General features: G+C 41.6%; 3 protein-coding genes across 5 annotated transcripts; all 3 read left to right on the top strand.

Moving 5' to 3' along the window:
- Positions 1–29: 29 nt before the first annotated feature.
- On the top strand, positions 30–6,723 carry ppie (peptidylprolyl isomerase E (cyclophilin E)). 2 transcript variants are annotated; one of them, XM_031728085.2, is made up of 10 exons: positions 30–103; positions 383–481; positions 577–620; positions 1,732–1,758; positions 2,351–2,432; positions 2,633–2,736; positions 2,826–2,949; positions 3,078–3,263; positions 5,770–5,912; positions 6,510–6,723. In XM_031728085.2, exons 1-10 carry the CDS (start codon positions 73–75, stop codon positions 6,576–6,578), a joined length of 909 nt encoding a protein of 302 aa, XP_031583945.1. In that variant the 5' UTR covers positions 30–72; the 3' UTR covers positions 6,579–6,723. The 2 variants fall into 2 exon arrangements, with proteins under 2 accessions (XP_031583945.1, XP_039459755.1); XM_039603821.1 differs by lacking the exon at positions 30–103 and adding an exon at positions 111–265.
- A 655-nt stretch (positions 6,724–7,378) lies between these two features.
- gjb10 (gap junction protein beta 10) lies at positions 7,379–9,398 on the top strand. Of its 2 annotated transcripts, none has more exons than XM_031728084.2 (2): positions 7,379–7,578; positions 7,906–9,398. In XM_031728084.2, exon 2 carries the CDS (start codon positions 7,977–7,979, stop codon positions 8,766–8,768), a length of 792 nt encoding a protein of 263 aa, XP_031583944.1. In that variant the 5' UTR covers positions 7,379–7,578; positions 7,906–7,976; the 3' UTR covers positions 8,769–9,398. The 2 variants fall into 2 exon arrangements, with proteins under 2 accessions (XP_031583944.1, XP_031583943.1); XM_031728083.2 differs by having other exon boundaries at positions 7,380–7,519.
- A 3,470-nt stretch (positions 9,399–12,868) lies between these two features.
- Positions 12,869–15,728, top strand: gjb3 (gap junction protein beta 3). Its single transcript, XM_031728082.2, has 2 exons — positions 12,869–13,027; positions 13,706–15,728. The coding sequence occupies exon 2, from the start codon at positions 13,768–13,770 to the stop codon at positions 14,629–14,631; it is 864 nt and encodes a 287-aa protein (XP_031583942.1). The 5' UTR covers positions 12,869–13,027; positions 13,706–13,767; the 3' UTR covers positions 14,632–15,728.
- The last annotated feature ends 907 nt before the right edge of the window (positions 15,729–16,635 follow it).

Genomic DNA, 16,635 nt, shown 5'->3' with positions numbered 1-16,635 from the left:
TGCTTGTTTTAGTTCGGGTTCTCTCCACCAATGGGAAGCTGCTGGGTTCAAAGTTGAAGGGTTAAATCCAATATGGCGGCTAACAAGCGGGTGTTGTATGTGGGTACGTTATGGCTGTTTTTTGTTAAACTTTCGCTGTTTAGATGTGTGTAGCTGACGTGTTTACGACTGTATTATAAATCTATACCGTAGCAGTAATTCTGCGCATGTCAGGAACACGACAAAGACGCAGGAGAGAGAAGTTTAGCCGGAAAAATGAGCGCACGTTAGTTTAACCCGGCATGTAAATACTGTCCGTTATCCCAGCTCTGTACACTGTATTTGTTTGAAATGTTTTTCCCTTTTTTAAAATGCGGATCTGAAAAATGCGTGTTTATGTCAGGCGGTTTGGCAGAAGAGGTGGATGAGAAGGTGCTCCATGCAGCTTTTATTCCTTTCGGAGACATCATCGACATCCAGATCCCGCTGGACTATGAAACGGGTAAGATCAGGACCGTTTTGTCCACGATTAACAATAAACCCTGCAGCAGCACAGAGATGAAAGTGTTCACTTTGTCTTGTGTTTTACATTTTCAGAGAAGCACAGAGGGTTTGCATTCATCGAATTTGAGCTGGCAGAGGTGAGTCCGGCTTATACAGCCTGCAGTGTGCTAATATTAGCCTATTAATGATATTATGTAAATGATATGCAATGGAACAAATATCATTGGCTCAATCCATGTCAGGTCAGATTTTCCTGTAAAAAAAACTCCAGGCAAAAATGTATTTTTAATAGGAATTATGCAAAATGTCCGGTTCCTACTGTCATTAAAATTCTTACTAAAAATACTTCACGGGGATGAACCTGTTGGGACATTCTTCTAGTGTCATTTTAAAAACCTGTTCTCTATAACGCTATAGATAACAGTCGTGTCGTGCTGCTTACATGCTGTAAGCCATGATAGAAACAAATAAAACGCTGGGACTTTTTTCCTCCTGGGTCCTCGTGCTTTCATGTGATCAGTTTTTTTTAGGGTCAAACATACCTGTCCCTCCAGTTCTTCCACTTCTTTGTAAATTCTCTCTCATCTACTCTGATAGTTTCAGCCATCGCCCTCCAGGAATTTGCTTGACAGCAGCAGGCCAGTCACAGTAGCTGTGGGCTGCATCGACCACGGCAGTTAGATTTTGAGGGAACTGGACGTCATGTTATACTATAGGTTAGGTCGTAGGGTTTCAAAGGGGTTTGCAGTTATAATGTAGCTACAGTGTAGATTTCCCGCTGAAGCATAAATCCCCTAGTAAGGCACATAAGGAAACACACACCACACCTGAAGGAAACAAATTTTCATTCATCTCGAGTGTGTAATTCCTCAGGTATGACACCACGTACCAAATCACCATTTTCTCTCTCATTTTTGAAATATCCATCTTTTTTTTTAATTTGATGAAATGACCCTATCACAGATTATTTTATGCACGTGATGGTCTGCTCTCTATACTTTTATTTAAATTTAAATTGCAATGACCTTCCACTTCCTTGTGATTAGTTTGTCTGTTCACCGCTGATCGTGTCATCATTGGTTAGTATTAACTTGGGTATTAGTCATTAATTATTATTCATCTGCATGTTGCAGTTTTAGGAGCCGGGAATTTACCAAAGTGAGTCACTTGAGTGGTTATTGGTGACTTCAGGTGAAACATATTTCTGTCCTCATAACCCATTTATGGCTTCTTTCTCATCTTCTGCAGGATGCTGCAGCAGCTATTGATAACATGGTAAGTTTCTCACATAACTGCTTCACCAAAGACACGTTATTCCCATCAAATAGCCAAAAAACAGCATCAAATGAACCCTTTTATGTCTTTTACCTTCTTGCTGAAGAGTCAAGAGTGTTTTCTCCAGTTACTCCGGCTTCCTCCTACAGTCCACAGACATGCAGTCGGGGGGGTTAATTGGTGATCCTGGCCTAGGTGTGAATTTGCGGACAAACGGTTGTCTGTCTCTGGGTCAGCCCTGCGACCTGTCGAGGATGTTCCCCCGCTTCTCGCCCTATGACAGCTGGGATAGACTCTGACCCCACCACGACCCTAAATAGTAGAAAGTCTTGGCAGATGATTGAAAACAAGACAGTCACCTAATAATTTGTTTTCATTAAGTGTCATAAAGGATAGTCCAGTGTATCATCTGCTAAAGGAGGTATTAAAGGAAGCACTGAAGCAGGTTTCCTTAGTAGTTCGGGATTTGGAGCAGCTCTTATTGTGGCCGTTATGCAGACACTCACAGATAACATCACTCTGTCAGGAACCTTGTAATTTTAAATAAAATTATCTGCCTGATTATTGTTAAAATGTTTTTTTATCCCTCTAGAATGAGTCTGAACTTTTTGGAAGGACTGTCCGCGTCAATATCGCCAAGCCCATGAGAATCAAAGAAGGTTCTTCTCGACCAGGTGAATAATAAACACTTCATCCATTCTGTTTGTCCATCCATCCATCCATCCATTCGCTTCCGCTTATCCTTTCCAGGGTCGCGGGGGGCGCTGGAGCCTATCCCAGCTGTCATAGGGCGAGAGGCGGGGTACACCCTGTTTGTCTCTTTTTTTTTTAAAAAGAAGTAGCGGTTGAAACTTTAAGTCTGCCTTTCCTGCAGTGTGGTCGGATGATGACTGGTTGAAAAAGTTTTCTGGGAAGACCGTAGAAGAAGCTGAGGCAGAGGCAGCAGCTGGAGAAACACCCCAAACTACAGCTCAGGAGGTGAGAGGATTTCACTTCTAATCTGTGTCTCTGTGGGGTCATGACTTTATAAATCTTTTAAGATGCGAGGCGGTAATTTGTTCTTGCAGGGTGAGCCGCCGGCTAAAAAGGGCAGAGTAAATCCTCAGGTCTACATGGACATAAAGATCGGCAACAAGCCAGCAGGGAGACTGCGCTTCCTGCTCCGGGCTGACATTGTTCCCATGACAGCAGGTGTGTATGTGTATATGCTACACATCCCAAAGTTTTCCCAGAGTTTTCTTCTTTCTCTGAATGGTCTCCATGTTTGTAGAAAGAAACTGTGGTATCTGTTAGATTAAATCTTCTTTTATTTTGAATAGAGAACTTCCGCTGCTTGTGCACTCACGAAAAGGGCTTCGGCTACAAGGGCAGCAGCTTCCACCGCATCATCCCTCAGTTTATGTGCCAAGGAGGCGACTTCACCAACCACAACGGCACCGGCGGGAAGTCCATCTATGGCCGGAAGTTTGATGATGAAAACTTTGTCCTTAAACACACCGCTCCAGGTGAGCAGTCGTTTATGCTGCTCTGAGAAGGTGCAGTGAAGCGTGTCAGCAAGACTCCTGGTTTTTACCTGATGTAGCTTTTTTTTTAAGACATATCAATACTGGAGAGTTATTTTTATATATTCCAGTTAAAAAAAATCAGCTACCTTTTCCTGTGTAATTAGTGTTAACACTTGAAAAACGGGTCTTTCAGTATGAATCAGCTCTTTTGTCATTTACGTAAGAAGCGCAACAAAAGACAAAGGTGTGTTGGCTCTTACTTCCTGTTCCTAAAGTCAGACTGGACACACCAGCATTTTTGTTTCAAACCTGTGATTGCTATAGTGTTGAAAAGTGACACGACTGAAGAGCTGATGGTGACATTTGCAATTATGTTGCATAAGTAGCTGAAAACTCATAAATCAAGTGAGGAAACGCAAATAACTCGCTGGCAACCTTGTGTCAAGAATTCAGTCACAGGTTAGCAAATGTAACAGACCTGGTCCAATCGCATTCACACGAATCAAACAAGTGCGATTTATTTCATGACAAACTTCCTTTGTCATGACACACATTTAACTGAGCTGCTGTAATGATCTTTTTATCTAACTTTTAATTAACAGTTATTTAAATTAACAGTATTGGTAATTACCATTTAACATAAAGTTAAAGTTAAGTGTAATTCTAGCACTTCAGGATTATTAGCCTGAAAACTACAGTAATGCCTTAAAGAAGAATGAACCGCACTGGTGGAGGTTTGAACTCTAAAAGCGACGGTGAGTCAGTAAAGTCAGCGTTATAGATGAGAATAAGTTCTTTTTAAAGTACTTTACAGGCTTTATACTTTATCTGTTGTCACGCTCTGTTTTGTAATTTTAACTTATCTTATGTATTTTATGACTACTGTTCCTTTTATTAATTGTGTTTTTTAGTAAGGTGACCTTGGGTTTCTGAAAGGCGCCCTCAAATAAAATGTATTATTATTATTATTATTACATGATTAACTATGTTAACCCCCCCCCCCCCAGCAGGAAGACTGCGCTTCCTGCTGGCTTGTTGCCGATCTTTATGTCCATGTAGACTTGAGGATTTACTCTGCCCTTTTTAGCCGGCGGCTCACCCTGCAAGAACAAATTACCGCCTCGCATCTTAAAAGAGTTATAACAAACTGACTAAAGGAAAGTAAATACTGGAATAGCTCACAGTTTGCAGTGACAAATCCGCTATGGTAGACTCATCTCACTGACAAACCCGATCTGTGATCGCTTGTAACCTGGCAGGTGTGTGTTTCTGTAATATTCGTAGTGCCACTTCTAACCTGTAACTTTTTGTTACCTGCTGAGAGGCTAAAGATGTGAAAGCATTAACGTGTTAACGTGCACATTCCCTGTCAAATAGGAATGACACGAAGAATGTTACACAGTTATCATGGTGCTCTAGGTTTTTGTTTGGGTTATCAGCACTGCTGTATGTAGGCAGGTTCTGCACAAAAGGCATGATTTTAGTCTCGTGACATAGAGATGACTGATAAATCTTAATTTCTTCACCACTGTTGTATGAACATGTGCAGTACCAACATTGCGAAATCCACAGTGAATAAGAAAAGCTATTTTATTTACTCATATCATGTATTTACCCTCAGATATTTGACCTCATTCAGTAAAAGCATGTTTGAATTCTTTTACTTTTGTTGATTAAGTGGATCGAGGCTATTCAGCGTTTGGTGCTTATGCGAGCAGACTGGACCTGATAAAGCACAACAATAGGGTTGTATAGCTAATAGGCACGTTTTATCATTGCAATATTGGGTAATGTTATCACAGACTTTGTGCAGACACATTGTAACAACATATTTTCCACATTCAGTTCAAGTCAGTTTTTCTGAAATACTGCCGATTCACAACAGCAGATAGTTGATGGTCTACAGCAGCGGTCCCCGACCTTTTTTGCACCACGGACCGGTTTAATGTCAGACAATATTTTCACGGACAGGCCTTTAAGGTGTCGCGGACAAATACAACAAAATAAAATGATAAAACCAAGACAAAAACTGTGGTATTTTGTAAATAAATGCAAATTCACTGTGTAATTGTGTAACTTTATTAGCAGTGTCCTCCTGAAATGCACCAACAACATTGAGAGTAACATCCTCCTCTCTGCCCCTTAATGCTCTCTGGTCGCTATGGTAACGCGTTAATATTTCTTTCAAAATAAGACACACAACTACAACACGGGAAAAGATCCAAGGAAACCGAGTTAAGGGTAAAAACCCTGAAAACCATAAATTTTGCACCTGAGCCTCAACTTTCGTGGCCCGGTACCAAACGAGTCACGGACCGGACCGCTGGTCTACAGTATTAGACAAAAACCCCCAAAATCTGATGATCCTCTATGTGCAGCACTTGGTGAAAGTGGGAAGGAAAAACTACTTATAGTTTACTCATAGTATATGCTAATAGGAAGCAACATCCAGCAGAACTAGGCTCAGGCAGGGTGACTGACTAACCGTTGTCTCCTATGCACACAGGGCAACTCTCCATGGCGAACTCTGGGTCAAACACAAACGGCTCTCAGTTCTTCATCACCACTGACAAAACAGACTGGTTGGATGGCAAACATGTGGTGTTTGGAGAGCTGGTGGAGGGGATGGATGTGCTGCGAGCAATGGAGGTAAGGGTCAAAGCTGCAGGAGGAATTTTCTTTCTAACCATGTAGGCTGCTCTTTCGTAAGGATTTTTTTGTTTGTTTTTTTAAACCCCAAACAATCTTCTTTTTCAGAATAAACCACTATTAGTTTCTCACTCGTTCTGCTTGGAAATACACTGGATGTGTGTCTTCTCAACACATCTCCAGCACAGTTTTGTTCTGACTTTTTATGGCTTCATTTTGCATCTGGAGCATTTCAGTGGTGGACGGAACCTTTTCGTTCAGAAAATTCACAGGAACATCTCAGGTTGTGCAGCTTGGAGACAAACTTAAGGAAGCGATGCTGAGATGTTTTGGATGTGCAGAGGAGAGATGTGGAGGGCAATATGGGGGTGGCAGGCAGGCATGAAAAAACTAGTGTGCTAGTATAAAGTGTATATAAAAGCTCACACAACATTCAGAACAGAATCTGACAACACAGCTTTTAAATGCATGTCTCCTTGTTTCTGGAATGATCTGCAGAGACAGCTCGAACTACTGTGGCGGTGCAGATGTCACTCTTAAAGGACTGAAAGCGAACCATTGTGTCACGTCAGATAACTTGTTGTTTTCTCTCTGCAGGCTCAGGGAACAAAAGACGGAAAGCCGAAGCAGAAAGTGATCATCTCGGACTGTGGAGAGTATGTGTGAACAAAAAGCAAAGTGTGTGTGTTTGTTTGTGTGTGTGAATGAAAGCAGCACATGTCTGAGAGGAAGATGATCTTTTGCTGTTTTGTACTATGAAACCAGATCTTCTGCCATGTAAATATTTCAATAAACTCATTTTATAATGAAACTTGATGCATGTTTCTTTGATCCTCTTATCTGCTTACCTATTCAAAGCTGCACAATGAAGGCCATTTCTTGCAAATATTTACTGTTGTATGGTTTTAAAGGGTTAAAGGGACCTAATATGCTCTGTAATTTTATTCTTGCATGATTCAGTTTAAAAATAATCGTTTTGATCTTAACCTGGGTTTTGGTGCAACTCACTTGAAGACTATCCTCCTTTTAAAGATCGCGGGGCTGTCTTCAATCCAGGAAAATCTAATGTGAGCTGCAAAATATAAAGCAAAGAGAACACGCAAATTAGGCATAATATATCTAAATGGGCACGAATTTTAACACTTTGCAGAACAGAAATGTGAATATTGGCGCTACAGAACACTTTTTTTTTAAGGCGTTTTGTTTCGTGAGCTCTATCAGCGAATATGCAAATAAATCTAACAGCTGCAATTTTGCACAAATGTCCACCAGACAAACTTCTGCTTAACCCACATGAACATGTAAATTTCATAAACAGGATCCAGTACAGCACCACACATTTAACGGATTAAGTGTCCGTTTAAAAAGAATAGCGAAAAACCAAAGAGTGCAGCGGAATTTTTTTTATTCCAAAATGACTCCCGATGACTGAACAGGTCTAGGTGGAGCAGAGGTATTCCACCTGAATACACTGAGAGGTCGAGACAGACGAGAGAGTCCGCCCCTTGCACGCCCATCCTGTTGGGAAATGTTCCCAGAATCTCATCAGCGAGGTTCGTCTCCGCTCCTGCGCTCCGACTCTGAACCGCGACATCTGGGTTTAAACTGTGAGTATTCGCAGACATCTTCAAAGGAGTTGCTCGGATATCAAAGCCAGTTTGTTTCAGTGAGTTTTAAGTGGTTTTTGTCTACTTTGGTTTGCGCTATTGCGCGTGGATTGTTAAAACTGTGAAGTTGAAAGGTTGGTTTGACTTGTCCGATTGAGACTCCGCACGTAGATGAACGCAAAAGTCTGAAGTTTTGTAACAGAAAACACACTCTGTTTGTTTTTAGTCTATTTTCTGCTCGTATTACACTGATTTGTGTGTTTTAATGTTGCCCTAAATCCGTGTAAACACGTGAATGTGTACGCTTATGACCCAGCTCCTCCTCACTTTGTTTCTTCTCCCTTTTGATGGATTTGTGACTGGACTGCGCTTTTCTTTTGTTTCAGGCTAGTTTAAACCTCACGTTCCTCTGTCTTCCATCAGCACTAAGAGAAGACAGGCTGTGAACAAAGTCATCATGAACTGGGCATTTCTCCAGGGCCTCCTCAGCGGGGTGAACAAATACTCCACAGCCTTCGGCAGAGTGTGGCTCTCTATTGTTTTCCTATTCAGGGTTATGGTGTTTGTGGTGGCAGCAGAAAAGGTGTGGGGAGATGAACAGAAAGACTTCACATGCAACACAAATCAGCCCGGCTGCCACAACGTCTGCTTTGACCACTTTTTCCCCGTCTCCCATGTGCGCCTGTGGGCCCTCCAGCTTATCTTCGTCACCTGCCCCTCACTCCTGGTGGTGATGCACGTCGCCTACAGGGAGGACCGGGAGCGGAAAAACCGGATCAAGTATGGCGAGAACTGCAAGCGTCTCTACCAGAACACGGGCAAGAAGCGCGGAGGCCTGTGGTGGACCTATGTCCTCACTTTGGTCTTCAAAATAGGCGTGGACGCCACCTTCGTCTACCTCGTTTACCACATCTACGAGGGCTACAGCTTCCCCAATCTCGTTAAGTGTACACAGGTTCCCTGCCCCAACACGGTGGATTGCTTCATCGCTCGGCCTACTGAGAAAAGAATCTTCACCATCTTCATGGTGGTCACCAGCTTGACCTGCATCCTCCTCTCCTTTTTTGAAATCCTCTACTTAGTTGGAAAACGCTGCCATGAGTTTCTCAGCTCAGCCCATCACTCTCGTCAGGTCATCACCCACTCAATGTCCAGCGGAAGCAAACTGATGGAGGCAAATGCTCTAAAGTCAGCGGACAAACGCACCCCGGACAGTCCAGCACCCTCGTACAATGTCGTCGTGTCTTGAGATACTGAGAACATTACACAGACTTTATGAAAAAGACAGAAAAGGAAAGCTGTCTGTCCTCGTAACGACTTCCTTAAAAGACTTGATAGAAGATTGTTCTTCTTCTCAGAGACTGAACTGCAGTATATGGTTTTAAAAGTTTAAATTCTGCACTACAAGAGAATGTGTTCTCTGCTGTAGGGACTTATTTTACGGTTTACATTTCTTTAGCTCTTGCAGAAAATAAAAGCCAGTTTGTGCAATGCAGTGACCAACTTAGCCTTGAGATCAAATACATGAGTCACTCACTGGTTTGGTGAGTAAGGTTTTACAAACACATGTGGCTTTGTGTGTAAGATTTTCCCTCTGCTCTTGCCCAGCCTCAAGATGTTTGGTTCAAACTGTGTGCAGTCTTTCCCTCTGACTCAGACACGTGTGTTCTCGTGGTGAACTGTATTTTTCATTATTTATCTAACGCTTGGAAAGTTGCTGCATTTTACTGTCTGTATTTGTTGTTGTTTTTAAAAAGGATTTCCTGTGTACATGCAGTAGAGAACAAAGAGCAGTCAATGACATCAGGGTGTTTATATTTCACTGCACTGAGATGCAGATTTGTTGTGATTATTTTTCATTAAAGATTATAATTTTGCATTTTGAGTGTGTTTTTATTAGAACAAGGACGAGTCCTAGAGGTCCACATACTGCAGCACATACTGCATTAACTTCAGAATGAGAGCTGTAGTTGCAGTGAACAGATAATCTTCCCATGCAGAACAATGTAAAGCAGACGGCCTGTCCAGAAAAGGATTAGAGGTTCTGTGGTTGGACTAAGGCATCAGACTTTCTTCTTTTTTTTCTTCCTTATTCCATGTGTTTCATAAGGCCCTCTCTCATTGGCTGCACAGATTGCTGCCATGAGCAGCGCCCTCATAACTTTTTAAGGTTGATTGGTACTTTGAGACGGGCAGAGCAGGAACCTCCCACTCCTCGGTTTGTTTCATCCCTGCTGACATGTGGATCCACCCAGCACAGGAATTTGTTATTCTGAACGGACGCCTCCAGTATTTACACTGTAAGAGAGACGAAGGAGACCTGCTGTCAGTGAGCCATGTAGCGGGGGTGGGCGGTCAGTTTGCTCTGCTGAGATTTTCAGATTTCTTTGTCGACTGTGGCACTGCATGGCACCATGAAGTTTGCAAAACTCAAACAGCAGAATACTCTTCCACAAAAAATAATAGCATCAGCTGGCGCCCGCATGAACGGTTCACTGGAACCATTAAAGTGTATTTTAGCAGGCACTCTTTCTAGTATGTTATCATAATGTTATCATAATAACATTCAGGAAACCCACTTTCACCTTTGCTGTGGAATGGCAGCTGAAATATGATAGATTTGCACTAGATGTTGATATAACATGTAGAAAAATATGTGTGTGTGTGTGTGTGTGTGTGTGTGTGTGTGTGTGTGTGTGTGTGTGTGTGTGTGTGTGTGTGTGTGTGTGTGTGTGTGTGTGTGTGTGTGTGTGATTTAAGTCAAGTGATCCTTAAAATTTGAGGTAACTGTCACTCTAAGACCAGCCTGAACTTTCAGAAATATTCTCCCGGCTGTCGCAGGTCCTTGTTGGGCCCACCTAAGATGAATACATATTTGTGCATCAATTAGCTGGTTAAGAGAATCTTAAGTGTCAATAATTCAGATTATTTGACAAATGCCCCCAAACTCACTGGTACCATCTGCCACAAATGTAAATATTTGTAAGTTTCCATTGTTTTATATATCTAACTCACTGTTGTTGAGTTTTGGGCTTTTGGTGGGAGAAACTTTGGAATAGATGGTTGTTTTCCACCAGGTCCAGCACAATTAGATGCAATGGAAATGAGAGTAACTTTAGTTACAGCAATAATGTTTTCCTGTCGTGGAACAATACAAGTTTGCCTGAAGCATAGTGACCAATCATGACTTGGCTTGATAAAAGTGAATTAGTCACCTAACGTCGTAAAACGAGATTTTTCAGAGGAGCCTTCGACAAAGGAAATGGCACGAGACGAATGTGGACCCTTCATAGTTGAGATTTTTTGGTGGGCGGCTGATAATCTAACCTTTGTCACATAAAGTATTATGTAACAGACACTGGTACTGAAAATATGAGCAATTCTGTGCTCCGCTCTGTTCTGTCCTTATTCTATGTAATCTGTTTGTGTGGGTCTTTTCGTTAATGAGTCTCATTATCAGACATTCCCTGCTCCTTTTTTGGTATATCTTCTCATCTTGCCCCAATTTCCTCTGTTCTGTTTCCTTACTTTCATTGCAACCAGAGAAAACTGAAGCGTTTATCCTGTTGTTTTGGCCTCTCACGTAAAGACTTGCCACGGTTGAGTCACAGAATGCATTTTTCCAGGCGTGTCTCCAGCACACTGCCTGGACCAGTTCTTCATTTAGAGTCTAGAAGACTCTTTTTTTTAACCCCTCCCCTAACTGAATGTAATTTCTGTCCACTGAACTGATCTAAGTTGTGAATTGCTGATGTTGTATTGACCTGCCCTCAGAGGATTTCCTGAAAAGCTCAGCTACAGCTGAAGCTTCAAGTTCAAACATTTCATCTAAAGAGAGAACCACTCCAACAATCTGCCTCTAATGTTGCTTTTACATTTGCAAAGTGACAGAAAGGTGTTTGTTGTTTGAACACAAGACTGGAATAAGTAAAGGAAACTATTTCTAAAGCATTCAAAGATATACAGTTGAATTAAGTGTGGTTGTCCATATTTTTACCTGGTACTGGGTAAATGATTTGTAATTCACACCTCAGATCGCAGTTCTTATTTTGGCTCTCTCTTTTAAGCGATTTCCAAGGTGCAAAGAGTTACAGTAACTTAACTTAATGATCAGATTTGGTTTTAAACTATGCATGTGACACCTGAACAGGAACCTCTGAATTTCTTAGAAACGATTCCCGAGAACTTTTCCTGAACTTGGCGGTGAGCCACGGCTATTATGAGCCTGTAGCAAACCCATTAGGACATTGTGTTTGTGATACTAAACAGTACAAACAAACCTGACTTGACTTGCAGCCAGAGATACTTGTTCTTTAGTCTTTAATATTAAGCAAAGACTGAATTCAAATGCTTTCAGCATAAGAGCTGGCAAGTTGCAGCAAGGCCCCGGAATTTCAAACAAACAGACATGGGATGTTCCAGACAGGATCTGAGGGCTTAAATTCATCTGCAGAATAATACAATAATGTTTTTCCTCCCTACAGAATAGAAACATGAAAACCTTTTACTAAAGTGCAAGAAAAAAAGCTTTGCTGTAAAAATCAGGTGGCAAAGAGGAGACACAAGCTACAGCTTGTGATCTCACAATGAAGATGAGCTCGAGCGTTCTGGGAGCTTGTGAATCATGAGACAGTGTTATCTGAGAAGAGCACAGGTTTGAAAAGCATGAAGGAAACACAATACTCTGCCTTGGAAGTCAAAAAAATTATTAAATACATGATTTTTAACTATACATGATCATTAACATACAAACTGATCCCCTCCCTTACAAAAGTCTAATCTTTTGCTTTAACCTCCCAAAAAGAAAAAAAGCATCGTAGAGGAAAGTTTCAACATAAAGAGGAACAGAAGAGTCACACATAACAAAAATCTATTCACCTTTGGGTGTGTCCTCCTTTTACGCATACTCTGAAACAAACAAGTTGAGGCAAGGCAGCAATCCCTGTTCTTGGAATCTTTGAACATAAAAATTTAAAACAAGTGCTTTGCCTCTAAAACATTTGAAAAATAATAATAACAAAAACTGTCACATTAATATTGTTATGCCCCAGAAGGTACATGTGTGGAGACGGAGACTCTAATTCATTGTGAAGTATACTTTGATAAGTCTGATCTTTAATGGTTCCTGGTGGTCCCCACGATGCCACCAGTACATGTGAACCAAGCACGGATGTTTGATTTGATTGCTCCCGTGCAGGACTACTTTCAAATCCTGGCAGAATTACTCGGAAGTGTCTACGAACTGTTGTGAAAAATATTTGATTCACTGTTTTTAGACTGTGTTGGCGACAAAGAGGCACAGGGAGGGAGATGAGGAACATCTGGGGGGAAGCTCAAGTCTTAACCACACCCACAGAGAGATTTCTCAGCACTGCGCTCCCTTACCTGTTGAGCAGAGCCAGATCTGTGCGCTAAAGGAGCCAAACGATCTCAAAGCAACGAGAAATTATCGGGGTAACATACATGTACCAGCATCGGTTTGGAACGATTATGGATTAAACTTTTTGGGTAGGTGAAAACTCTTTTCTTCCTCCTCTTGATTTTGGTGTGTTAAACTTCGTAAATTTAGTTGTAAGCTAGTTGGAAGTGATCGCAAGCGGGGTGATCGATTCGCTGACTTAAGTGAAGCGGTTTATGTAACTATACTTTATCTCTGGTGGATGAGAAGAGCCATGTACCGAAGGAGAGACACGCTCACGACGGTGTCCAAAATGTGCAAAAAAAAAACAAAACAAAAAAACGCAAGACAGCCCGTGCGTAAAAGGCTGTACATGTAAAGATTCAAAGAACCAAAGTCTACTGATTAACAAATTCACATAAAAGGACTGGTGCTTATTTCTCTCCTTTTAATGTTTAACTGTTTAACTATAAAGTTCCAAAAATGAGTTTTTATGTGTATAAGCTCTGGGTGTGTTAGTGTTGGTTCAGCTATTTCCTTTGTTGGCCTGAGGCCTTCTCATAATTGGGTTCGTGGTTATTTCTGGTAGCACTCATAGATTAGAAGTGGGAGCTGTTTTAAATGAAATCAGCTTTGAAAGATGGACTGCTATTAGTTTCTTTTAAGTAAGAATTTTTTTTTGCATTTTTTTTTAAAGAAAGCCTGTTATGTAACACCTCACCAACACTGACATTCGGAGTCCCAAAGCAGAAAATTCAGCTGACCATTCTTCATTTTACCACATCCAGGTCTGAAGATAAACTACTACCCACAGATCCCGAGCTGAGATACTTAACTGCCAGACTAGACCATGGACTGGAAGACCTTTCAGGCCCTCCTCAGTGGGGTGAACAAATACTCCACGGCGTTTGGGCGTGTTTGGCTGTCAGTGGTGTTTGTGTTCAGGGTGATGGTGTATGTGGTGGCAGCAGAGCGAGTGTGGGGTGACGAGCAGAAGGACTTTGACTGCAACACCAAGCAGCCCGGCTGTGCCAACGTCTGCTATGATCACGTCTTCCCCATCTCCCACATCCGCCTATGGGCCTTGCAGCTCATCTTTGTCACCTGCCCATCATTCATGGTGGTCATGCATGTGGCGTATCGTGATGACCGTGAGCGCAAGTACAAGGCCAAGCATGGCGAGGACACCAAGCTGTACAACAACACGGGCAAGAAACACGGCGGCTTGTGGTGGACCTACGTGATCAGCCTCTTTGCTAAGACGGGCATTGAAATCGCCTTCCTCTATATCCTACACCGAATCTACGACAGCTTCTACCTGCCAAGGCTGGTCAAGTGTGAAGTGTCGCCTTGCCCCAACATCGTGGACTGCTACATCGGTCACCCCACTGAAAAGAAAGTCTTCACATACTTCATGGTCGGAGCTTCAGCCGTCTGCATCGTCCTGAATATCTGTGAGATCATTTATCTCATCTCCAAGCGCTTTGTAAGGTGTGCAAAAAAGGTTAAAAGACGCAACCGTGCCATGGACCTCCAACATGACGACTTTGAGGACCCCTTTAACAACTACAACCGTGTTGGGTCGAAGCATGATCTAAAGGAAAAGCCTGCATTCCTCAAATCTTCATACAAGTCTCCTCCATACAGGCCGTCTACACTCAGAGTTGAGGAGAAGATGATACGAGCCTCTGCTCCTAACCTGTCCATCTCATGATCAGAGCTGAAACCAGGCCAAAGAGCAGAAGCTCTGCAGAGTTTGGGCTACAATCCAAAGACACAACTAAAAAAAAAAACAGAGACTCAGAACAATGAGCCAAACTACATTCTGTCAGAGCCTGGAAGTTGAGTCATCAGTACTGGATTCATCCTGTGGACCCTTGTGTCCACATGCAAGACTTAAGGAGCACATGAACTTTTGTGTACAAGTCAAAACCTACATTATTTACAATTTGGCTTGAGACAAAATTGGTCTGTTGGTGATATGTGGTTTTAATTTTTGAATAAAGGTTCACTCTGTATTTCTTCTGATTTGGGTGGGGGGAAGAAAAAAAGCCACATAGAGAAGGAGGACACACCTGAAAGAGGTCTGTCCACAGTGTCAGAGCACACTATTGTTACAGAGTCTTTGCCACCCCCCTTTGCTTCAGTGATCTTTTTAATTTAATTTTAACTTTAACTTGTGGATTTGCTTTCCCAATTTTATGGTAAAGAGTTGTGCGGTGGAGTGTGGAAGCTCCAGAGCTGATAATCATGTTTGAGTCATACTTGAAGTTGTGCAAACTGACTTAAAAAATGAGGTTTTTATTTCATTTGTTTCTCATAGAGGATTAACTGTGGTAACAAAAATGCATATGCTGTTGTTCTTTCTGAATCCTTGGTAGTCATGTTGCTTGGTCTCAGGTTTATGCTGTAGACACGCTGTGTTTTGACGTACTTGTACACAACGCCTCCCTATCCAAGACCACTGTTGATTTAAAAGGTGAAAGGAATGCTGCTGTTTAATTCAGTGCTGGTAGAGCTGGAAGACTGTGGAGTAACCGAGAGGACACACACACACACACACGGCTCACTGAACTGTATTCAAGTATTTTTGTGAGTCACTCATCGGCCACAGTGGAAGTCAGGTGGAATTGTATTTCCTGTCCTTGTTAATATTTCATTTTTATAATTGTAAAGATATTAAGTGTTTGCAATATGTTTGTCTGATCTTTTATCAGAGCGTCACTCCATGCCAGTTCATCAAATGCCTCCCGGCTGATTATCTGAGATTCGCCAGGATAAAATAAATAAATAAAATTCTTGGGAAAAATATGCTTTTCATGAGAATTATGTAAAAATTCAGATTCCTGTGATGATTAGTTTTCTAAAAACATATATCTCATAACAAATCCAAAAAGCTTTCTGATTTACATTACATATTTATGTGAGGAAGGATTTGGTAAATGGTCTTTTTAATTATATTCAACATTCCTCCGCATGTTAACCGGAGCTCTGTTCCCGAGAGTCCACATTTATAGTAGCAGATATTTACCCAGAAACCAGATATTTTAGAAGGGCCGAGCTCAAGTAGTTTTAGTGTTAGTCTCTAAAAGCAGGATTTTTATTTCCCATGTGGAAATTTTTGTTTCTTTGTTTGAGAAAACTAATAACAGTAAGGACCTGAAACTTTCTAGTTGCTATCAAGAGGCGACTTTCATCCCCTTGATAATTCTTTAGGCTGATCTGTGACGATCAGGTGGGACGTCTACCTGTCAGTACATTATGTTCATGTTGTTTCGAAAACATTTTCATTTTGAAAAGAACTTTCACATTTCTAAACACTTTAGAAAATGCATTTTGCACAGTGTGTCTGCTTCTAAAGATAAAACTAAACGTGCTATCTTTACCCCCACATTACTGTAGAATCATTCTATTTAACCCCAGTTTGTTTTTCTGCTTGCAGTCTGGATCAATAACAATAACTAACTGTTGGATTTCAGTCACGGACTCATTCCTACAGGCTTTTCTCGTCTCAGACCTTTAACAGACATTTGTGAAAATCTCAATCTGCCTGTCAGGCTCGCAAATCAGGTTTTAAAAGGTGTAGCAGGAGTGAACCGTTTTTATCCTGAGTCATTTCCGCAAACTGGAAAATTACTATAGAAATGGTGAAGATGCACTCTCACCTCCACGTTGTCTTTTGTAGGTGATGGGAGGAGCCCTGTAGCTGCTGGATATT

This window comes from Oreochromis aureus, linkage group 19, assembly GCF_013358895.1.
Source record: "Oreochromis aureus strain Israel breed Guangdong linkage group 19, ZZ_aureus, whole genome shotgun sequence".
NCBI lineage: Eukaryota > Metazoa > Chordata > Actinopteri > Cichliformes > Cichlidae > Oreochromis > Oreochromis aureus.
Note: the sequence above shows the minus strand (reverse complement) of the source record. Positions and strands in the feature narration are given on the sequence as shown.